This window comes from Schistocerca gregaria, chromosome 1 (assembly GCF_023897955.1).
Source record: "Schistocerca gregaria isolate iqSchGreg1 chromosome 1, iqSchGreg1.2, whole genome shotgun sequence".
NCBI lineage: Eukaryota > Metazoa > Arthropoda > Insecta > Orthoptera > Acrididae > Schistocerca > Schistocerca gregaria.
This window is the reverse complement of record NC_064920.1, coordinates 965,990,065-966,015,224: the sequence shown is the minus strand read 5'-3', so window position 1 is coordinate 966,015,224 and position 25,160 is coordinate 965,990,065. Positions and strand designations below refer to the sequence as shown.

The 25,160-nt window shown below is 41.1% G+C and overlaps 1 protein-coding gene across 1 annotated transcript in view; it reads left to right on the top strand.

Annotated features, from left to right (window-relative positions):
* The window catches only part of LOC126310439 (lachesin-like), a 1,054,486-nt gene that overhangs the window by 917,893 nt on the left and 111,433 nt on the right, over positions 1–25,160 (top strand). The window contains exon 4 of the mRNA XM_049992112.1: positions 9,392–9,495. Coding sequence (XP_049848069.1) covers positions 9,392–9,495 — 104 coding nt within the window. The remainder of the gene's footprint in view (positions 1–9,391; positions 9,496–25,160) is intronic.

Genomic DNA, 25,160 nt, shown 5'->3' with positions numbered 1-25,160 from the left:
AGAACAAACTTCGCCATGTACAGGTGGGAATTATGCTGAAACGTAAAGACGGACAACAAAATGGGGAGTAAAACATCATCGACGTACCACTGTGCTGTAGTGTTACCATGCACGACATCCAAACTGTTTCTATTATGAAATGAAATAGTACCCGAAACCATCACTCGTGCTCGTCGGGCCGTATGACGGGTGATAGTGAGGCTTACATCCTACCACTTTCCAGGGCTTCTCCAGATACGTCATCCGCCTGTAATCTCATTGATTGGAGTTGAATTGTCTTCAGTAGTGCGTTCCGCTTCGAAATGAGCTCCGATGGCCAGTGAAAAAGTGTCTGGAGACGCACCGCACAGCGCTGGCATATCAACCTAACTGTCTAGTGCCAAATGTGATGATCAAAGGTGCCATTTTATTGCATACCAAGACCCCTTTACTTGTCATCCGCGACGTTCTTACAGTTTAGCACCAAACTCTAACTTGACCAGCAAGGCCACCGGATTCTTCCTAGCTGAGAACGTCTGGCGAGTTATGGGAAGGGCCGTCCAGTCAGCTTGGGATTTTGACGGCCTAACGCTCCAGCTGAACAGCTTTTGGCGCTATTCTCCTCAGGAGAATGTCCAGAAACTCTGTCCATGACTGCTTGCATGAGTTAAAGCGGTTGGCAACGCTTTATTCAGTTTCTCAATTTGTGAAGCTCTTTCTGTTGAATAAATCTTTCAGTTTTTTCAAATTTCAATCATTTGTTTTGCCTGTACTTACATCACACCTACAGATTTCCAACCCTTTAATGTGATTTCTTCACGTCGCATTTTTTTTGTCTTAGAGTCTAGCTTGCAAAAAAGACTCTCTACAAGTAGATTAGATGAAAATGAAAGGTATTTCCGATAGAATAATTTACGCTGAAGCAATAAATCTCTAGAGGACCACGAGGGCGTGATATAACTGAATTACTCAAAAAAGCAAGGTGTCAAGAAAGAAGATATCTGTCGAAAGAAACTTACCGCTAAAGCGGAAATTGTAAAACTGCTGATTAGAAGAGTAATGCCGAAGAAACTGGTAAAACAAATGTTTCTGAAATACTCTGAATGTTATCTGGAAAGTTTTGGCGTATTAGTATTACTAATTCATGAGAAAGTCGACAAACCTGGCACCCGTCCTCAAAGTTTTCCTGTCAGTGTAAAGGAAAGCGAAAAATTGAATGGATGTAAATTAAACATACATGATTAAATGCAGCATCAAAACATCTGTTTCGTTATCGCATTATCAGTATCGACGAAAGCGATCGTCATCGTCATAATTCTGCGACCCAGGTTCCATTAGGACGACTCAGAATTCCACTTTCAAAAACATGACAATCTTATCGTTGGAAAATTTTTCTGAGAGGAGCCATAGTATAATTGCTACTGTACATATATCAATGGAGTGGGTAAAATAAAACTGGTTTGGAAAACATTTCATGAACGTTAATGGAGGACAAATGAGGAAATACACGAGCACAGCGCATATAATGTAATGTTATTTTTTCTTTGATACACAGTTCAATCAGATATAATTTGATCAGGACTTTTCTGATACTTTTAGAACACGTTTTATCACATGAACGTCACTTTACTTATCACTTTCACAGAGTGGGAGGCTATTCTTAGTAATTAGATAAACAAAGCTTTATACCAAGTTTTGCCGACCGGGGTGGCCGAGCGGTTCTAGGTGCCACAGTCTGGAGTCGCTACGGTCGCAGTTTCGAATCCTGCCTCGGGCATGGATGTGTGAGATGTCCTTATATTAGTTAGGTTTAAATAGTTCGAAGTTCAATGGGACTGATGACCTTAGAAGTTAAGTCCCATAGTGCTCAGAGCCATTTTTATACCAGGTTTTTATTATCAGTCTCAGAACGCTCGCGGAAATGTTTCAATTTTGTGATTGTAGCGCTTACTTATTTTTATTGCACAAAAATTTGGTTAAATTTTACAGTAATGTTCTTTGAATAATTTTGTACTTCAGGAAGTTGTGTCATACTGTGTACAAAATCCGTAACAAATTTTACCTTTTTATCTGCAATAGTTAAGCAGTGAATATTTATTATATATTGAAAAACGAAAGTTGCGAGATAGGAAAAAGATTTGTCTCATAAACAGGTTCCTTAATATTGGCCACATCCGTACATTTGTTTTCCTTGGGCTCCCTTTTCTTCTAGTCTGATCCTTTGTCGTGCCCTTTTGGCAATATCCTTCACTGACATTTCAGAATTACCAATACACGCTTTGTCAGTCTTCTTCAATACGTTTTCAGTGAGGCATCCTGCATCAAATGCAGTTCTTCCATTGTTACCATCAATGAACACCAGACAAGCGTCAAATGAGGTACCTTTAAGAATCGCAGTTGTGCAAAATGTTGACTGTGTTTGTGTGGTCCTCATCATTTCATTATCGCCATCATCATTCGTGGCAGCGGATAGACTGACTGCATAAAAATTAGATTGTGTGAAAATTGGGAATTTGTACGGTGATGAGTGTACAGTTGATTGCCTCACAAACCAACATCATATGGAAAAGTTAATATAAATTTCGAGGAATTTGAAAGAAAGGGCAATCGGAAGTCCAGTGTTAAGCACACAGGAGAGAGCGGATAGGTGAAAAAAATGACAATTAAAACATCTGTGACGGGGAGAAGAAGAACTGGGAGTCGAAATGGCCGACGCAGGGAATCCAACATTAGAATTTAACACAGGTCAAATAAGGCAACAAGGGATAGATAATATTGCTGCGAAATTTGTGAAGTCATACTGGGAAGTCGAAACAGTTCGACTATTCAGATTGGTGTACAGAACGTAGGAAACAGGAGGTACACCATCATACTTTAGGAAGAGTATCATCCACGTAAATCCAAAGATAGTAAAAAGTCTTTAGGAAAGGTAGAGGCACCAGGAAACAGTTCTGACGTTGCGCTTGGGAGTGGAAAATCCAAGACACGTTCAGAGGATTCGCCAACTTAAAAAAAGTGTTCTACAACGAAAATTGGTACAAGACTTTCAAGTTCTCAAGGACGGTATATGTTAGCTATTGGGTAAAACAGATTATATATATAATATATGTGGAAGAACCAAGAGGTAAAAAATAAGACTGTAACACCGACAATGAAGAGCTTGTATAAAATGTGTGTATGACAGGAATGCACTCTTTCACCGTTATAGTTCAATTTTTACATCGAAGAAACAATTATAGAAACGAAAGAAAAGTTCAAGAGTGAGATTGAAATTCATTTTGAAGCATGTCAGTGATAAGATTCACCGACGACGTGGCTAGTCTCAGGAACGTGAATAAAAATTCCTCTTACAAGGAAACCGAAGGAAGTCGAAGATGACGAGAAGCATTTGAAATAAGGTTAGTGAGAAGTTTAACATCAAAATTGGTGACAACATAGTAGATAAGTGAAGGAATTCAGCTATCGTGAGACAAAATAACCTACGACGAATGAAGCAAAGAGGAAAAAAAAAAGCTACTAGCGTGAAACATAGGCCATAATTTGAGGAAGAAATTTCTGCGATTGTACGTTTGAACTGCAGCACTGTATGGTAGTTCATCATGGATTGTGTAAAAAGAGTAAAGAATAAAATAGAGGTATTTGAGATGTGTTTGAGATGTGCTGCACAAGTACCTTGAACATTACGTGGACTGTTAAGTAATGAGGAGCTGCTCCGCGGAATCGCCGAAGAAAGGAACATGTGGAAAATTCTGAGATGAAGATGGGGCAGAATGATACGACGTGTGTTAATATACGAGGAAGTAACTTCCATGCTACTATGGTAAAATTTGTAGTGGAAGGCAGAGGCTGAAATACATTTAACGAATTACTAAGGACGTAGGGTACAAGTGCTACTGTGAGGTGAGGTGAAGAGGTTGGTCCAAGACACAAATTGAATGCCACCAGCGGCAAACGAGTCGGAACATCAATGGAATAAAATAAAAAAATGATTTTTGTGGTTACTGTACTACCAAGAAGCGACGGGATAATCCATTAACACGTTTTTCTCAATTAAACGACTTGAATATAAATACTGATGCCTGATAACGAGGGTTATCAAACGCCTCCCGAAGAAAAGAATAACAACAGAGCAAAGGAATGTATGGAGGACAGTTGAAAGCTACAAATATTTCTTTCAATGTATTGATGACTGAGTATGAACAATCCACACAGTGGCCTCTTGCTCTCCACAAACCGGCTTGAACCTAATGAAAAGTACCCTTATTATATGATATAATAACAAGTAATCTTTTGCAAGCCTTTTGAGTGAATTTTCATTGCACGGGTGTAGAAACAGATAATACTAATGAGTTGGCGCCGTTTCCAGCAAAGCCGAGAACCGTGGACGTTGAACAGCAGGGGGGAGAGCTAGCTGTGATGAAATACCAGCGAAATAATTTCTCCGAGAACTCGCTGAATGTCGACATGCGTTTCGCGTTTACTGTTTTCAGAGGTTAATAAAAGTTTGTTTGTAAGATATAGCGGAAACCGAAGAAGGGGAGTTCTTTCATTTAAATATTAATTTTCTGAAATGGAGCACAAATTTTACTTCCTTCGCCTTATTCAGAAAAGGGACGGAGCTGCCGAAAAGTATCATGCAGCAGCTTGGAAGAATTACGCATAAATAATGAAATTCTTTTGAAATATACTACGGAGTTCTGGTGACTGATTTCCACGAAAGCGAATGAAAGGTCACTGCGTGTCCTGTTTTCAATCGCAGTGTGGTTTTTAAAGCCTAGTACGATCTTCCATGGAAGGATCGCAGATAGGACGAGATAGCATTTATGTCCAGCTGTCAATAAATATTTGCAAATTTTTCCGGCATGGCATCCTCAAAAAAATCTTCAAAATAAGTGCCTATCAGACGTTAACATACCGAACAATGCACAGAAACTAAGTGAAGCAGTCCACGTTATCAGGGGCGAGATTACAGCCTGTAACTTAATAAACTGCGCTCTGGGAAACTCCAAAAGCATTCCAGAAATCCATAAATGAAAGTGCATCTCCAAGAACAGTTAAATATTCAAGCGGAGATAAAACAATCTCAAGAGTGTAGTTAAATATCGAACAGGAAAATGTTCAGCGCGATTTTTTCCCTTTTAATCCAACGGTGGACATAAAGCGCTGCTGCAACTATCAGTAAAACATAACCAGTGATTTAAGTTTACGTAAAACTAGAAACTGATAAATTTAACCAGAAAGTGATAAATTTAGCTTATAATAAATTAATTTGTGTAAAATTTTATAAAAACTCATCTCTGGAAACGTATGTGTAGTAACGAACAGCAGAAGCAGGGACGACCACAGTTTTGCATAACCATTGCCTAATATCAACGTACAGTGCTATCCTTCAAATTTGCAACTCTGTGATGATGGCATGCAACAAACGTGAAACTGGAGTGAAGTGTAATAAATGCTTGGATATGCAAATGTTTAGCACTTCCGTGCAATCGCACGAGTAACGCCACCTGGATTCTCTACACATGGTTATGCAGCTGCACCTGCCGACGTCACCTGCAATTCTATATCTGGCCTTCAAGAACCACGTGCGAAGTTTTCATATTCTCTCGTTTGCTGTGCCCATATTGATAGTCCTATAGAACAAATGGAAACGTCATTTTGTAGGAAATTTTCATGTAGTTAAATTTTGTACTGGGATACGACATCTTTGGAGGCCAAGGTTTCCGAGTTATTCAAGAAAAACGCAGCTCCATCCTCACACTCATCCCTCACTAGTCAGGATTTCTAGTATGTTGTACGTTGCACTCCCTCCTCCCACAGTACAAACATTTCCGGCTGTACGAACTGCTCCCGATTTGCGACGTATCTGGGGCCTATTGATAGGGCTATTACGCCGCAACATAATCGGCTACTAATTTAAGAGTTCCAATGAGAGAAATGAAAGAAAAGGAGCGTATTGGATGGACCCGGCTGTCTGCACAAAACAGTAAAAGGCAGTGTCAAGTGTGACAGAATTCTGTAAGTTAAACTACAGAAAACACGTGGGTGGCAGTTTGTGAAACGGTTCCTAATCCTATGCATCGAGAGTTGAGCTTTCTATTATATGTTAATGACAAAAATTAATACACACATATATCTTTTACGTAACTTGGACTAGTTCATTTACACTTCACATTAGAGTGTATGCTGAAAATTGGAAAAGTTATAGATAATAAGCTAAATACAAATTTAGAGAATTTCGTTTGATGTAATCTGATTCTACCAGATTGATGGATAGCCAGGAGGGGAGTGCTACTAACAGCAGTGACGTTGTGATACATCAGGAGACAAGCTGTGCTGCGAAACAAGTGGCTCTGGACCTGTCGCTTCGCTTGATACCACCAACAATTGTGAGGTTGTGTTAGTTTATACTTCTGTTCTTCTTTACCGGCTGTGTTCAAGCTGAATAGATGAACATTACTTCTATACATTACCTGAGTCTTGGTCAGGATGCAAACGTGAGCTATTTCAACTCCTGAATCAGATAAGCGAATGATTAGATTAGCACTACACGGCAGAGTGCTAATACGCTAGAATTAAAAGAGCAAAAGGGGGTCGGTAGCAAAGAGTCAAAGCTGTGATTAGTAGTCGGGGAAAACCAATGTAGTACAGCACTGGAGGAAAACACGCTGAAGTGCCAAAGAAACTGGTAAACCTTACTAATATCTTGTAGGACCCTCGCGAGCACGCAGAAGCGTCGCAACATGACGTGGCAAGGACCCGACTAATGTCTGAACTAGCTGCATGGCTGCCCGTAAGAGTACAACGGGCTGGAGATCTCTTGTGAACAGCACGTTCCAAGGCATCACAGATATGCTCAATAGTGTTCACATCTGTGGAGTTTAGTGGCCAGCGGAAGTGTTTAAGCTCAGAAGAATGTTGTTGGAATCAGTCTGTAGCAGTTCTGGACGTATGGAGTGTCGCATTGTCCTGCTATAAATTGCCCAAGTCTGTCGGAGTGCACAATGGACATGAATGAATGCAGGTGATCTGACGGGATGCTCACGTACCTGTCACCTGTCAGGGTCGTTTCTAGACTTATCAGCGGTCCCATACCACTCCGACTGGACACGGCCCAGAGCCGCCACCAGCTTGTACAGTCCCCTGTTGACAAGCAGCGTCCATTGATTCATGAGGTTGTCTCCATACCCGTACACGACCATCAACTCGAAACAATTCTAAACGAGACTCGTCCGACCAGGCAACATGTTTCCACTTATCAACAGTCCAGCGTCAGTGTTGACGGGCCCAGGGGAGGCGTTGAATTTACATCTATATCTTCATTTATACTCCACAAGCTACCCAACGGTGTATAGCGGAGGGCACTTTACGTGCCTCTGTCAGTACCTCTCTTTTCTGTCCCAGTTGCGTATGGTTCGCGGGAAGAACGACTGCCGGAAAGCCTGCGTGCGCGCTCGAATCTCTCTAATTTTACATTCGTGATCTCCTCGGGAGGTATAAGTAGGAGGAAGCAATATATTCAATACCTCATCCAGAAACGCACCGCCTCGAAACCTGGACAGCAAGCTACACCGCAATACAGAGCGCCTCTCTTGCAGAGTCTGCCACTTGAGTTTGCTCAACATCTCCGTAACGCTATCACGCTTACCAAATAATCCTGTGACGAAACGCGCCGGTCTTCTTTGGATCTTCTCTACCTCCTCTGGTACGGATCCCACACTGATGAGCAATAGTCAAGTATAGGTCGAGCGAGTGTTTTGTAAGCCACCTCTTTTGTTGATGGTCTACATTTTACAAGGACTCTCCCAATGAATCTCCTCCTGGCCTCCGCCTTACCAACAACTAATTTTATATGATAATTGCACTTCAAATCGTTCCGCACTCATACTCCCAGATATTTTACAGAAGTAACTGCTACCAGTGTTTGTTCCGCTAACAAGTAATAATACAATAAAGGGTCCTTCTTTCTATGTATTCGCAATATATTACATTTGTCTATGTTAAGGGGCAACTGCCACGCCCTGCACCAAGTGCCTATCCGCTGCAGATCTTCCTGCATTTCGCTACAATTTTCTGATGCTGCAACTTCTCTATATACTACAGCATCATCCGCGAAAAGCCGCATGGAACTTCCGACACTATCTACTGGGTCATTTATATATATTGTGAAAAGCAATGGTCCCATAACACTCCCCTGTGGCACGCCAGAGGTTACTTTAACGTCTGTAGACGTCTCTCCATTGAGAACAACATGCTGTGTTCTGTTTGCTAAAAACTCTTCAATCCAACCACACAGCTGGTCTGATATTCCGTAGGCTCTTACTTTGATTATCATGCGACAGTGCGGAACTGTATCGAACGCCTTCCGGAAGTCAAGGAAAATAGCATCTACCTGGAAGCCTGTATCTAATATTTTCTGGGTCTCATGCACAAATAAAGCGAGTTGGGTCTCACACGATCGTTGTTTCTGGAATCCATGTTGATTCCTACAGAGTAGAGTGTGGGTTTCCAGAAACGACATGATACGGGAGCAAAAATCATGTTTTGAAATTCTACAACAGATCGATTTCAGAGTTTTGCGCATCTGTTCGACGACCCTTCTTGAAGACTGGGACTACCTGCGCTCTTTTCCAATCATTTGGAACCTTCCGTTACTCGATAGACTTGCGGTACACGGCTGTTAGAAGGGGGATGTTTCGTTGAATGGTTCGCAGACACTTGTTGTAGGCCCAGCATTGAAATCTGCAGCAATTTGCGGAAGGGTTACACTTGTGTCACGTTGAACGATTCTCTCCAGTCGTCGTTTGTTCCGTTCTCGTCGGCCTTTTTCCAGCAGCAGCGATGTCGGAGCTTTGATGTTTTTCCGGGTTTCTGATATTCAAGGTACACTAGCGAAATGGCCACCCGGGAAATTCCTCACTTCATCGCTATTCGGAGTTGCAGTGTCCCATCGCTCGTGCGCTGACTATAACACGACGTTCAAAGTCTCTCAAATCTTGATAGCAGCAGTAAGCGATTTAACAACAGTGCCAGACACTTGTTGTCTTATATAGGCGTCGCCGACCTCGTCGCCGTTTTCTGCCTGTTTACATATCCCTGTTTTTGAATACGTAGGCTTATACCAGTTTCTTTTGCGCTTCAGTGGATGTTCGTGCATTTCAGACATCGGCTACGGCGAATGAACTGTGAAATGTAGTAGGCTGACTTACCTCCTCACCCATGTACCATACACGTTTGGGCTCTAATGACCACGGGACATTAACACCTAATTTTCCTTCCTACAAGCCAGTTTACTCTCTAGAATCAAGAGAAGACTTCATGAAACGGTGTTGTCGAGATATTCTGTACTTTTACAATACAGAACATGTATATATTGATCATTGTATGCATGTGTGTGATATGTTTGTTTCAGAGTCGCTGTACCCGCGGTTTGCTGAGCCCATCCCGAACGTGACCGTGACGGTGGGCGGCACCGCTGTCATGGCTTGCGTCGTGGATAACCTCAGGGGCTACAAGGTAACCGCACACTGTTTACCCGTAGGTCAGCGTAAGCACGTTTTTGTGGTCTTCAGGTTGAAGTCTTGTTTGATGCTACTCTGTACTGTGCAAGTCTAAATCTGCTTCCTAAATCCATTTGAACCTGCATACTATACTTGGTCTCCCTCTATAAATTATTACGCAGCACACTCCGGTCCAAAACTAAACAGGTGATCCCTTGACGTCTCAGAATATGCCCTATCAACCTCTCCCTTCTTCTAGTCAGGTTGTTGCCACAAATTTCTTTCCTCTCCAGTTCCATTCCTTACGTCCGCATTAGTTACGTGATTTACGGAATAAATAAATGTGTAGATATTACGTTCATGGGTAAACTGGTAGTTCTGAAGAGAAAGAAAAGAACATTATACTAAGGAGGCGATGCATAAGAAACTCAATGAGATTAAAATTTTTCCCTTCTGCATCCTAAATAAGGAAAGTAATTACACATTAAATTTATAAGAAATTAAAGACATACTCTATAAGATATTAAAATGTTGTGGCTCTATAATATGCAATATCCCTAGACAAATGGGCAGTACTGAGTCAATTCATGTTATTCTATAGCACAACTTAGAATATACCCTTGTCATATTTCTCCATTCGGCATAAGGTTCGGGACATGTCAAGAACAAACCTCAAGTCTCTCTTCATTAACCACTTTACTTAGTTTTTGGAAAGTATTGAATATAAGAGTCGTCAGGCACCTCTGTAGTTTTGGGATACTTAACCATTTGACTTACGTTCTAAATTACTGCTACTGACAGAGATTTCATCAATTTTTTAATTAATAAAATATTTGTGTATATACTTCGATGAAAATTTAAGCTGAAAAAACTGTAATACATAAGCTAAAGCTTTTAAGCTGAGCTAATATTATCATAAGAATAATTACCAACTTCTGGATGAACAAATCGCTGATTAACGGATGCGGAATATTTTCATTCCGTTACGATCTTTTGCCTCGATCAAACGCATTTTAATGTGGAAATCATTACATTCTAGTAGATAACTTGCATTTTCATGGAACACATGTTTCAAGTATGACCAACTCAGTTTATATTTAAGAAACAGCATGCAGAAAATTGCACTAGTATTCTCACGTGATTAACAGATTGCGCTCAGTCATGTGCACAGGGCGAAGTTACAATCGACAAGACATATGCATCCATCATGATGATGATGCTTTTGTTAATGTTCTGTCATTTCGTTTGAAGGAGAAGGCACAATCGTTTGTGGAGATGAAACACGTGTAATGCCAAGATCGGTGACATGCCAAGGAAACAAGTCCATTTTTGGGTGCTGTCAAAAATTCACCTTTAATGATTGTAGTGGATCACAAAGAAATATTAAGTGGTGTATTATGTTTCCTTCCCTTACGGTATACGTACTGATGAAATTTTAAGTTGTAATAACATATAATTTGTAGTTAAAGCTTTCAGACTGAGCTAATATTTTTGTAAGAATAATTGCTAGCTTTGGACGAGCAAGTTAATGAACTTACGAGTAATGGATATTTTAATTCACTGAAGTATTCCGTGATATTATTTTGAGTTCTGCAAAAGGTTCATTGTGCAAAAGGAAGTAATCAGAGTTTCGAGTGGTGTTCAAACACAGTTTATAGTCATATTTTTAATGTGTAGGCAATATTAACCGTGGTCACAGTATCTTATTTAAATGATATTAAGAAGTTTGACAAGGAGACATTGTCGACAATCCAGTTGAGCTTAAGAGAACATAACTAATCATCAATATAAGACATAACGGAGCATAGTCTGCATTATCCTCCAGTAAATATAAGTCTAGTGCAGGAAGAAGTGAATTAAACAGCGTAAATTATCGCAGACTTGTAGTGCAACGTCTTAGACCTCCTAGCAGCCGGCCGCGGTGGTCTAGCGGTTCTAGGCGCTCAGTCCGGAACCGCGCGACTGCTACGGTCTCAGGTTCGAATCCTGCATCGGGCATGGATGTGTGTAATGTCCTTAGGTTAGTTAGGTTTAAGTAGTTCTAAGTTCTAGGGGACTTATGACCACAGCAGTTGAGTCCCATAGTGCTCAGAGCCATTTGAACCATTTTGAACCACCTTCTAGGAACAAACAGACTTGTACTCATCGTATAAATTAATGCAAAGGAAGGCATCAATGATCACAAAGCTATGTTATAAAATATGACTAAGGGTGTTTCAAGGAACGTTGAAATATAGGGAAATTGCTTCGCAAGAGTGACAGGATAGAGAGTATAAAATATCAGAGTAGTCCACATCAGATATTCACTGCCGAGGACGTAAATGTGGCACAAAAATGGAAAAAAAAACCAAACGTATCGTTCAATATGCCTTAGAGAATTATGTTCCGAGCAAGGTTGAGAAAGGATTGGAATGATCCACCGCAGTTTAGCAGCCGTGTTAGAAAGCTGATGCCCGCATCTCGTGGTCGTGCGGTAGCGTTCTCGCTTCCCACGCCCGGGTTCCCGGGTTCGATTCCCGGCGGGGTCAGGGATTTTCTCTGCCTCGTGATGGCTGGGTGTTGTGTGATGTTCTTAGGTTAGTTAGGTTTAAGTAGTTCTAAGTTCTAGGGGACTGATGACCTAAGATGTTAAGTCCCATAGTTCTCAGAGCCATTTGAACCATTTTGAAGAAAGCTGGTGCTCCATCACAGTTTGAAGAGAAGTAAAAACCTACTTGACAAACTAAAGCTGAACGAACCGAAAATGAGCGAAAAGGAGATCAATGACACAATTGAATTCGTTTGCAAAATTTTGTCCACCGATCTGACTAAAATTAAGAGATTTTGGTCCTACGTAAAATCATCAAGCGATTCGAGATCATATATTCAGTCACACAGTGACGAAATTGGCACATAAGCGGAAGACAACAGAACGAATATCGTAATAATGAATTCGGTCATCTGAAATTGTTTCACTGCGAAAGATCGTAATATGGTCACATCTTTCAATCATCGTGCGAAAGTACAGATACTGACGTAACCGACTGCCGAAAAGAAATGCGACTACAGTCGCTTGGTACAGGAAAGGCATCAAGCCCAGATGAGATAACTATAAGATTCTACAAAAGTTACACCAAAGAATTTGCTCCCCTTATAGCAGTAGTTTATAGCAATTTGCTTGAGCAACAAAGAGTACCTTGCGCTGGTAAAAATCGCAGATCATTCTCGTTTTCAAGAAGAGTCACAGGACAAATGCACATAACTGCAGGCCTATAGGGCGTCGACGTCAGTCTGTTATAGAATTGTGGAACATGTTTTATCCTCTACTGTACAACTACAGATAATGAGCAGTGCTCCAAACAATATACATAGTAAAACATCTAGGAGGAAGTATCCAGAGTGACCTTAACTGGACTGAATTTATACTTATATATTAATATATATTACATATCGTTATATGTTAACTGGACTGAGCACGTAAGACAAACAGTAGCAAAAGCAAACGCCAGACTGAGATTCATAGGAACAATCTAAGGAATGTAATTCATCTACTAAAGAACTGGCTTACAAGGAGCTTGTTCGATCGACTCTTGAACGCTGTTCATCATCCTAGGATGAGATAGAGATAGAGAAGATCCAACGAAGAACGTAGCGTTTCGTCACGGGAGCTCTTGCCGACGCGAGAGCGTTACAGAAATGCTCAGTGAACTCCAGTGGCAGACGTTACAACAGAGGCGTTGTGCATCACGGAGAGGCTTACTACTGAAATTTTGAGGGGTTGCTTTCCGGGAAGAACGTGCGAACATATTACTTCCGCCCACGTTCATTTCACGACTAGGAAATTCGAGAAATTAGAGCTAATACAGAGGCTTACTGATAATCATTTTTCGCACGCGCCATTCGCGACTGGAACTGGTTACCAGAAGTATTCGGAGTATTGAGGTGCATGTAGATGCAGAATAGTGATAATCAACTTGCAGAAAATTAGAAACCTACCACAACGATATAAAGTAGTCTCTGGCACGCACTGTGTAGTGGCTCGAAGTATGTACATAAATCTGGAACTAGATGTAGAGGTTAACGTAGATTACTCATCCAGAACTTCGAGTGCCTCCATATGTGGTGACGCTTCCCGCCACCAACACGAAGGTTAATCTGGCGCACAGGCAGTACATCATTACTTATTGTTACGGGAATTTTTAAGCCATGATATTACTCTAAATTCCAAGTCGTACCTTGGTGCAGCACGCTACCTTCATTCATGAGGTAGATGCAAAATTTGATGTCCTCTAGCTCCCCAACTTCCCCGCATCTCAGAATCGCTAAGTTTTCTGCAGCGAAGAAGAAGAAAGTGTCCTCTTGCGGAGAAGGAGGAGGAGTTTACTGTTTAACGTCCCGTCGACAACGAGGTCATTAGCGACGGAGCACAAGATCGGATTAGGGAAGGATGGGGAAGGAAATCGGCCGTTCCCTTTCTAAGGAACCATCCCGGCATTTGCCTAAGCGATTTAGGGAAATCACAGAAAACCTAAATCAGGATGGCCGGACGTGGGATGGAACCGTCGTCCTCTCGCATGCGAGTCCAGTGTGCTAACCACTGCGCCACCTCGCTCGGTTGTCCTCTTGTGGTTAGCGTCGAACGGCATAGAGCAATTGTCAGTCCATGTATAACAGACGTGGGATATGGACTATTGTTTGTATATGGGATACCTGAGTGCACGCAGGTTTTAGGAGAGGGTGAAGATGAAGTTGGGTAGCCACCATTCATAAGACGCGCGTACATGAACTATCTGAGAAACATTGCTGTCGCCTTCAACTGTTAAAAATTATTTATTCCTGGTTTACTGTTGCAGTTGCTGCCTTTCATTATTTAAAAGTGAAACACAGTAAACCAACAAAAAATTTGATAGTTGGCAACGGCCATGATGTCTTTTAAGAGTTTATCCGATTATGAAACCCATGGAAGAAAAAATAACATGACAAGCTTTATACTACACGTGTCTGAAGTATTTAATTCATAGAGCTCAGGACGTGAAGTGTGAAAGCGTGAGTTGTGTTTTTGTAGTTGGTGTTTCCAGAACTCATTCTGATTGACATGGAGGAGGCCTCTTTGTTCCAGATACGTCATTACGTTTGACCTCTAACTTTTGAGATTCTAATCATATGGATGTCATAGATTACGTAAGGCAGTTCTGTGGATAACTTTTGGCGCCCTTCTTGTGCTTTCTTCCCACTGCTGGTCACAGTTCTTCTATGAGTAACCTACAGTATATTACGAACCACTATTCCAGAATTTCTGTATAGAATCTGACAGTCACTATCGAGTCCTGAAACCTCACTCACTGTTACCAATTTAGCTGTTTCTCAACGTGACTGACACTAATATCAACATCATTCACTGTTTTCAGCCATGAGAGAGCTAAATTGAAACAGTACTCTTTCGTTCGAAAACGATATTAATTACTTTTTCTTTTGCTTTGCTACCCTCAATTTCGGTTCCTCTGCAATCTATGTGCGTCTGGACACTAACTATGTGAATTTTTTGAGAAGAGTTTAGATAACATTAAGTATGGTAGACGCTGAACTCTCCCCGCATTGCTTTTCTTGTTGATGCAACGAATATCAGCTTGCTCTAAGCGTACAAAAAGTGTAAGTTAATATACTTGAGTAGGAAAATCAATCTCGTCATGTTCGAATACAGAAGTAACAGTAATAGTAGTGTGCTGCCTGACACGCTCACGTCGGTTAAATATGTAGGCGTAACAATGCAAAGCGATTTGAATTTGAACAAGCACGTAAGGACGGTAGCAGACAAGACTAACCGCCAACTTTGGTTAACTGGGAGAATTTTAGGAAAGGGTAGCTCATATACAAAGGAGACCGCGTATAGAACACTAGTGGTGGCCGTTCGTGTATAGTGATTGCGGGTTTGGGATCCCCTCCGGGACGGATTAACGGGAGACATCGAAGCATTCAGAGCTAACCGCTAGATTTGTTGCCGGTAGGTTCAATCAGTTCTTTCGGACATGCCACCACTCATCAAAATATATGCACCTTGACTTCCATTAATAATCACTCAGTGCAACTGCACTCTCGTGTGCTTAACTTCGCAAATAGGTACATAATTTACATTACGGTCCACTTATTTCACAACATTTGTTACATCAGCAAAGAAAAATGGTTTTGAGTCAGTTGTCATTTTTAGTGGCAAATCATTTATATATATCAAGAAAAGCAATGGACCTAGAACAAAATCTTGTGGCAGCCTCGCATCACGTGACCCTAGCTACGTCCACAGCATGGTCCACACAATCAGAGACCTTTGTTAAGCGAATGAAAATACCTTCTGTCCTAAACCTATCGTTTAGCCCTACTAGTGTAACACACAATACCATCAGGATAACGCCATCTGCTTTTTGATATACTACTTGTACGGAAACGAGATGGCCATTATAAGAGTCGAGGGAGATAGAAGGGGAGGCGGTAGTTGATACCGGAGTCAGACCTGGTTGAAGCCTATTCCAATTGTAATTCCATGTATACATAGAGTAACCACTAAACGAAATCAAATAAATATTTGAGAAGGTATTAGAGATCAAGCGGAAGAAAGAAGAGCTTTGGGGTTTATTGATGACGTTGTAATTCTCCCACAGTAGGCAAAGGATCTGGAAGAGCAATTGACAGGAATGAACACTGTTTTGAAAGTAGGGTGTAAGATGAACATTACCAAATGCAAAACAAGGGTATGAAACGTAGTCGAACGACATAAGGGGATGCTGAGAGAGCGGTATTAAGAAATGAGATACACTAAAAGAAGTAGATGTGTTTTGCTATTTTGGCACTAAAATCTCTGACGATGGCTGAAGTGGAGAGGACAGAGAATGTAGACTGGCTACAGCGAGGAAATCGTTTCTGAGGAAGAGAGATTTGTTATTATCTCTACATTTCTATATCATATAAAGACTGAAGGCTGTTGCTCGCATCCGTCTTCATATGTAGGCTACTCACAGGAAATCCTGTAACGAATTTGATCCCATTTTGGGTAATAAATACAGTGATGCACAAAGAAAGTTTTTATATATAATTTATAAATATTTTGTAAGAATTGTCTGAATTATGACAAATTAAAGTTCAATTGTTGAAACGATGCCATTGTCACCTAGAAAACTGATGCCATAACCCAATAGAGCAGCAGAGCCTCGATAACACAGTAAACTGGACAAAACTCACAATTGGTGTCGTGGTCTAATTTTTGCTCCACTGTTTGTCATATAATGAATAAACTTTTACAAATGTTACAATATTTTTAATGTGCTGTGTAATGTATGGGGAACAAGGGCTGTACATGCTAATGGGCTGTAATATCAAAAGTTTTTGTCAATATAGTGGTTGGACACTGAAAGATCGAATATCATCTGGGTCACGTTAATTTTTTGGTCATCAGTCTTCTGACTGGTTTGATGCGGCCTGCCACGAATTCGTCTCCTGTGCCTAACTCTTCATCTCAGAGTAGCACTTGCAACCTATGTCCTCAGTTATTATCAGTATGTCTCCCAGTCTCTGTCTTCCTATACAGTTCTTGCCCTCTACAGCTCCCTCTAGTTCCATGGAAGTCATTCCCTGATGTCTTAACAGATGTCCTGACATCATGTTCCTTCTCCTTGTCCATATTTTCCACATATTCCTTTCCTCTCCGACTCTACGCAGATCCTCCTCATTCCTTACCTTATCAGTCCACATAATTTTTAACATTCGTCTGTAGCACCAGATCTCAATTGCTTCGATACTTTTCTGTTTCGGTTTTCCCAAAGTCCTTCTTTCACTTCCGTACAAAACTGAGCTTCAAACGTACTTTAGCAACTGCAATTCGCGCTCTTGATGGACTGCAGATTTTCGAACAATGGGGTAGTGAGTTACTCAGCTTCATAATATCGTTACATATATGACCAATAACGAAAAGATTCTGATGTGAGACTTACAATTTGCAATAATAAAATATTTTTTTCCCGTCTGTTTCCCTCCAGTCGCTTGAGAACAATTAGTTACGAGTAACCAATATGAATCAAAAATATGTAGTGCTTTGTTTTTTATGCTACAAGAAAAATGTTTTATGAAAAACTACATCAGCTTCTTTGCTTCGTTAAGATATTACAGCCTATTTACAAAATGGCTCTGAGCACTATGGGACTTAACTGCTGAGGTCATCAGTCCCCTAGAACTTAGAACTACTTAAAGCTGACTAACCTAAAGACATCACACACATCCATGCCCGAGGCAGGATTCGAACCTGCGACCGTAGTGGTCGCGCGGCTCCAGACTGTAGCGCCTAGAACCACTCTGCCACCCCGGCCGCAGCCTATTAACATCTACAGTTCTTGTTCCATATACATTACACAGCACATTTCAAAGTGTTATAAGATTTGTAAACGTTTCATTCATCATATGAAAAACAGTAGAACAAAAATTAGACCCTGGCACCAGATGCACATTTGGTCCTATGTACTGTGTCATCGAGGCTCTGCTGCTCTGTTGGGTTATGTCACCAGTTCGCTAGGTTACAATGGCATCGTTTTAATTCATCATAAAGTTCTTTAAAGAGTGTTGCAGATTACTGAGCCGTCAGCTTTCAGTCTTCCTTGAGTCAAACCTAGATGCGAGTTCGATCATCTGCATGCCATGAGATGTCACTCCAAAAGCCAATTCAGTATGGAACACAAAACATTCGGTCGGACAGCTGTCCTGTTGTGACCTGCTTACATCGTGTTAGTTATCTGAAAGTGATGATACTCTGACGCTTAACATTATTCTCTGAAATTTATTCGCAGGCCGGAGTGGACGCGCGGTTCTAGGCGCTACAGTCTGGAACCTCGAGACCGCTACGGTCGAAGGTTCGAATCCTGCCTCGGGCATGGATGTGTCTGATGTCCTTAGTTTAGTTAGGTTTAAGTAGTTCTAAGTTCTAGGGGACTGATGACCTCTGATGTTAAGTCTTATAGTTCTTAGAGCCATTTGAACCATTTTTGACATTTATTCGTAACTCCACGCAATGGCCCGCAAACAAAATACGCCAAACCACACAAGCCGTTTGGCCGTAAATACAAAATATAGGGTTGCTAGTATGATATAAATTTAAGTGTCAACAAGTCTCTTCTGAAAGTATAGAGTGTTTATAAACGCATTATAATATTAATTACATTAAACTTACAGTTATAAATGATATGTCAAATGAAAGAGCAACTCAAGTAGTTTTACGAAGAACCTTACAAATCTTCAATGTGAGCACCATTTGTCAAACGGCACATATCAAGTCTATACCCGGGTTCTTGCCAGACGTTGATAAGTGTGTCTTCAGTAATTGTAGCAACAGCTGCTTCAATCTGGATTCTTAATTCAGGTAGGTGTGCTGCTAGCGGAGGCACGTACAAACCATCCTTGATGAAGCCCTAAAGGAAAAAATCGCATGGTGTTAGGTCGGCTGAACGTGGAGGCATTCATGAATATGTAGCAAATTTACAATAACTCACGTTAAGATATTCGACATGTCAGTTAATTACATCAGTTTTATCACAACTCTTGATTGTCCCCAAACAGACTAAAAACGTATTTACTTTACCCTTTCTTTCCATCCGCATGTCATAAACTGCTAGTTTGTCAATTTAATTTCCTTTAATCCTCTTGTTGTGTCATGGTATCCCGCTTATGCTTTTCATGAGTACAACGTCCAAACAAAAATCCAGACACTTGTTAGTGGATATGAATGTGGGTTGTGTCCACCCCTCCGCTTTATAACGACTTGAACTCCTTAGTCGACACTTTCAGTGAAGCTTCTGGATGTCTGTGGAGGATTGGAAGCCCATTTTTCCTCAAGAGGCAAAACTAGAGAAGCTACTGACGTTGGGTTCCGAAGCGGAGTCGACATTCTAACTCATTCCAAAGGTGTCCGATTCGTTAAGGTCGGGACTCTGGGGAGGCCAGGTTATTTCAGGAACGTTATTGTCCACAAACCATTGTCTCACAGAGGATGCTTTGTGACAAGGTGCACTGTTATGATGACACAATCATCTAATTGTTCTTTTGTTGTACGTAGAGCCCAAAGCTATAAAAAGGATTCATACCCTGCCGCATTTAGCGCAATAAAGGAACCACAACCAAACCGCAGAAAGCACCCGCATGCCGTACCCCACGTCCTCCCTACTCAACTGCTGCCGCTACACACCAAAGCAGGCAAAATTCTCCAGTCATCCGTCAAACTCAAACCCTTCCGCCGAATTGCCATAGGGTATAGCGTGATTCATCACACCAGATCACTAGTTTCCAGTCATCCACTGTCCAGTGGCGTCGCTCCTTACAGTGTCTTAGCACTGACAACAGAAATGTGTGGCTGATGAGAGCTGGTCGAAAATTCACTCCATTCTTAGTATCTCCCTACGTGCAGTCACTGTGCTAGCTGGACTACTACTATCCCCTTCTCAAATTACTTCCGCTCATTTCATGCGACTTTTTACAACCGCCCTACGTAGTTCTCGACGGTCTTTGTCCGTCAGTAAAGAAAGTCTGCCCGATCTAGATTGTTCCTTCCCGTGTCCTCTTCACAGTTACATCAGCAAGACTTAACGTAGGGAATTTTAGAATGGTTAAAATGTGATCGATGAATTTGTTACTCAGGTGGCATCTAATGACTAGTCGACGTGCGAAGTCACTTAGCTGTGTTGGCCGAACCAACAACTGTTACTGCTTCTCTACTCACAACACAATACATCCCGCCTCCATTTACACTGGCAAGTCCGCCTCTCGTGACATCTGGTGGTCAATTTTGCATTAAATAGGACTGTCCAGATATATATGATCAGATAGTGTAATAACGAATTTTCCTCACCTGTTGACGTATATGAACTGAGCAGCAAATATCTTCTTTGTAATGGGTACCACAGCCATAAGTGCATTAAACGAATGTGGTATTTTGCCTCTTAGGCTGTATTTATTGAGACTTCTGCTCGGTCCACAACTAGTTCGGTTTTTATGCGACTATCGAGTGTTTAGCTAGAAAAAGTTGCAATTTAAAAAAATGCCGGTGAATTCATATCATTTGTTGCAATATTTTTTGGTTTACAAATTCTATTGCTCTTATTTTGGTGCTCAGAATGCCAAATGATCGTCAAAGGGAAGTTTGAGAAGAGGTGCTATCTTCACTGCAAGTTCTTTTAAATTCTGAGTCCACTACTGGATCCCCCATCTCTTCCCTATCGACTCTTGTTTCTTCTTCTATCACGTCATCAGGCTAGTCCTCCCAATCATAGAGTCCTTCAGTGTGCTCTTTCCACCTATTCGCTCTCTCCTCTGCACCTTGCACTCTTAATGTTACTTATAATGTTGCTTATAATTTCACTGGAGGCTGTTTTGATTTTTCTGTATGCTCAGTCAATTCTTCCGACAGTATTTTTTTTTTCGATTTCTTAACATTTTCATGTAACCATTTGCCTTACCTTCCCTGTACTTTCTATTTATTTCATTCCAAAGTGACTTTTATTTCTTTGTTCCTTAATTTTCCATAACATTTTTGTACTTCATTTTTCGCTGATCATCTGCAGTATTTCATCTGTTATCGACGGTTTCTTCACAGTTGTCTTCCTTGGCTCTTTCAAACTCCTGTGATAGTCCTTTTTAGAGATGTCCATTCCTCTTCAACTGAACTGCCTATTGAGCTATTCATTATCGCAGTGTCTATAGCCTCAGAGAACTTCAAGTATATCTCTCCATTCCACAGTACTTCCGTATCCCACTTAAACGCGTACTCACTCTTCCTGACTAGTCTTTAATAGGTTCCACAACGAAACATTGTCTCGAAATTTGGTAGAAAATCCGAAGAAATTCTGGTCGTATGTAAAGTACACAAGCGGCAAGACGTAGTCAATACCTTCGCTGCGCAGTGCCGATGGTACTGTTACCGACGACTGTGCCGCTAAAGCGGAGTTATTGAACGCAGTTTTCCGAAATTCCTTCACCAGGGAAGACGAATGGAATATTCCAGAATTTGAAACACGAACATCTGATAGCATGAGTTTCTTAGAAGTAGATACCTTAGGGGTTGCGAAGCAACTCAAATCGCTTGATACGGGCAAGTCTTCAGGTCCAGATTGTATACCGATTAGGTTCCTTTCAGATTACGCTGATACTATAGCTCCCTATTTAGCATTCATATACAACCGCTCGCTCACCGATAGATCTGTACCTACAGATTGGAAAATTGCGCAGGTCGCACCAGTGTTTAAGAAGGGTAGTAGGAGTAATCCATTTAACTACAGACCTATATAATTGACGTCGGTTTGCAGTAGGGTTTTGGAGCATATACTGTATTCAGACATTATGAATCACCTCGAAGGGAACCATTTATTGACACGTAATCAGATAGCTTCATTTATTGGGTGAAGAACTGCAATCCATATGAAGTAATGAGGTCCATGGTAATGAATTCGACATGGCCGATAATCCTTATAGTACTATTCTACAGAAGAAGAAAGTTATCATTTAGCAGTTGATTCCATAAATTATCTGGGAGTAGGCATTAGGAGTGATTTAAAATGGAATGATCATATAAAGTTGATCGTCGGTAAAGCAGGTTCCAGACTGAGATTCATTGGAAGAATCCTAAGGAAATGCAATCCGAAAACAAAGGAAGTAGGTTACAGTACGCTTGTTCGCACATTGCTTGAATACTGCTCAGCAGTGTGTGTCTATAGCCTCAGAGAACTTCAAGTATATACCTCCATTCCACAGAACTTCCGTATCCCACTTAAACGCGTACTCACTCTTCCTGACTAGTCTCTGAAACTTCAGGAAACTCTGCATCATTACTAAATTGTGACCTGAGTCTGTATGTGCTACTGGGACCGTCTACAATCCTATATATGATTTCTGTATCTCTGCGTGACTATGATATACTGTAACTGAAATCTTCCGTATCTTTTGGCCTTTTCCAAGAATACCTCCTGCTCCTGGCATTCTTGAACAGATTATTTGCTATTACTAATACATAAATTATTGATCTCTTTTAGTCATTCTCTTTTCTCATTCCCACTACCAAGCTAATAATCTCCCGTAAACCTTTCTTCTACTTCCTCCTCCACAACCCCATTCATCTCCCTTTACATACTGAGGGACCCGTTCAATACCCTCACATACATGATCTGCCTCTTCATCACCTGCTGGCGAAGTCGACATGTACATCTGAACAGTTGTTGTCGGTGTTAGTTTGCTATGGGTTCAAGAGGAATGGACATCTCTAAAAAGGGCCATCACAGAAGTTGGGAAGGAAAACATAGGTACAAAGATGGTAGCTGCGTAGAAACCATGGGTAACAGAAGAAATACTTCAGTTGATTGATGAGAGGAGGAAGTACAAACATGTTCCGGGAAAATCAGGAATACTGAAATACAAGTCGCTGAGGAATGAAATAAACAAGAAGTGCAGGGAAGCTAAGACGAAATGACTCCAGGAAAAATGTGAAGACATGGAAAAAGATATGATTGTCGGAAGGACAGACTCAGCATACCGGAAAGTCAAAACAACCTTTGGTGACATTAAAAGAAACGGTGGTAACATTAAGAGTGCAACGGGAATTCCACTGTTAAATGCTGAGGACAGAGCAGATAGGTGGAAAGAATACATTGAAAGCCTCTATGGGGGTGAAGATTTGTCTGATGTGATAGAAGAAGAAACAGGAGTCGATTTAGAAGAGATAGGCGATCTAGTATTAGAATCGGAATTTAAAAGAACTTTGGAGGACTTACGGTCAAATAAGGCAGAAGGGGTAGATAACATTCCATCAGAATTTCTAAAATCATTAGGGCAAGTGGCAACAAAACGACTATTCACGTTGGTTTGAAGAATATATGAGTCTGGTGACATACCATCTGACTTTCGGAAAAGCATCATCCATACAATTCCGAAGACGGCAAGAGCTGACAAGTGCGAGAATTATCGCACAATCAGCTCAACAGCTCATGCATCGAAGCTGCTTACAAGAATAATATACAGAAGAATGGAAAAGAAAATTGAGAATGTGCTAGGTGACGATCAGTTTGGCTCTAGGAAAAGTAAAGGCACTAGAGAGGCAATTCTGACGTTACGGCTAATAATGGAAGCATGGTTAAAGAAAAATCAAGACACGTTCATAGGATCTGTCGACCTGGAGAAAGCGTTCGACAATATAAAATGGTTCAAGCTGTTCGAGATTCTGAAAAAAGTAGGGGTAAGCTATAGGGAGAGACGGGTCATATACAATATGTACAACAACCAAGAGGGAATAATAAGAGTGGGCGATGAAGAACGAAGTGCTCGTATTAAGAAAGATGTAAGACAAGGCTGTAGCCTTTCGCCCCTACTCTTCGATCTGTACATCGAAGAAGCAATGATGGAAATAAAAGAAAGGTTCAGGAGAGGAATTAAAATACAAGGTGAAAGGATATCAATGATACGATTCGCTGATGACATTGCTATCCTGAGTGAAAGTGAAGAAGAATTAAATGATCTGCTGAACGGAATGAACAGTCTAATGAGTACACAGTATGGTTTGAGAGTAAATAGGAGAAAGACGAAGGTAATGAGAAGTAGTAGAAATGAGAACAGCGAGAAACTTAACATCAGGATTGATGGTCACGAAGTCAATGATGTTAAGGAATTCTGCTACCTAGGCAGTAAAATAACCAATGACGGATGGAGCAAGGAGGACATCAAAAGCAGACTCGCTATGGCAAAAAAGGCGTTTCTGGCCAAGAGATGTCTACTAACATCAAATACTGACCTTAATTTGAGGAAGAAATTTCTGAGGATGTACGTCTGGAGTACAGCATTGTATGGTAGTGATACATGGACTGTGGGAAAACCGGACCAGAAGAGAATCGAAGCATTTGAGATGTGGTGCTATAGACGAATGTTGCAAATTAGGTGGACTGATAAGGTAAGGAATGAGGAGGTTCTACGCAAAATCGGAGAGGAAAGGAATATGTGGAAAACACTGATAAGGAGAAGGTACAGGATGATAGGACATCTTCTAAGACATGAGGGAATGACTTCCATGGTACTATAGGGAGCTGTAGAGGGCAAAAATTGTAGAGGAAGACAGTGATTGTAATACGTCAAGCAAATAATTGAGGACGTAGGTTGCAAGTGATGAAGAGGTTAGCACAGGAAAGGAATTCGTGGCGGGCCGCATCAAACCAGAAACCAGTCAGTAGACTGATGACGAAAAAAAAAAAAAAAAAAGGATTCTGGTGAGATCAACCTTGTCACTGAACTATAAGAAGCAGAAACCCTCTCTCTGCCCTAACTACCTAATAACGAATCTTACATCCACTTTACTCAGCTGACCAGAAATCCTTGTCTTCTCTCCATTTCACTTCACTGACGCCCGCTATTCTAGACTGAGTCTTAACATCTACGTTTGCAGATGCTCTAGCTTCCCTACCATGTTCATACTTTTGACATTCCACGCCCCGACTTTTAGAACATTATCTTTTCACTGGTTATTCAGTCCTTTTCTCATAGTCACCTCCCCCTTGGCAGTCGCATCCCAGAGATTCGAATGGGGGAATAGACCGGAATTTTTAGCTAATGTAGAGATCAGATGCTTTTCCAATTACAGTGCACATGTCCTGTGGATACATTTTATGTGCCTTAAATGCAGTGGTTCCATTGGCTTCTGCA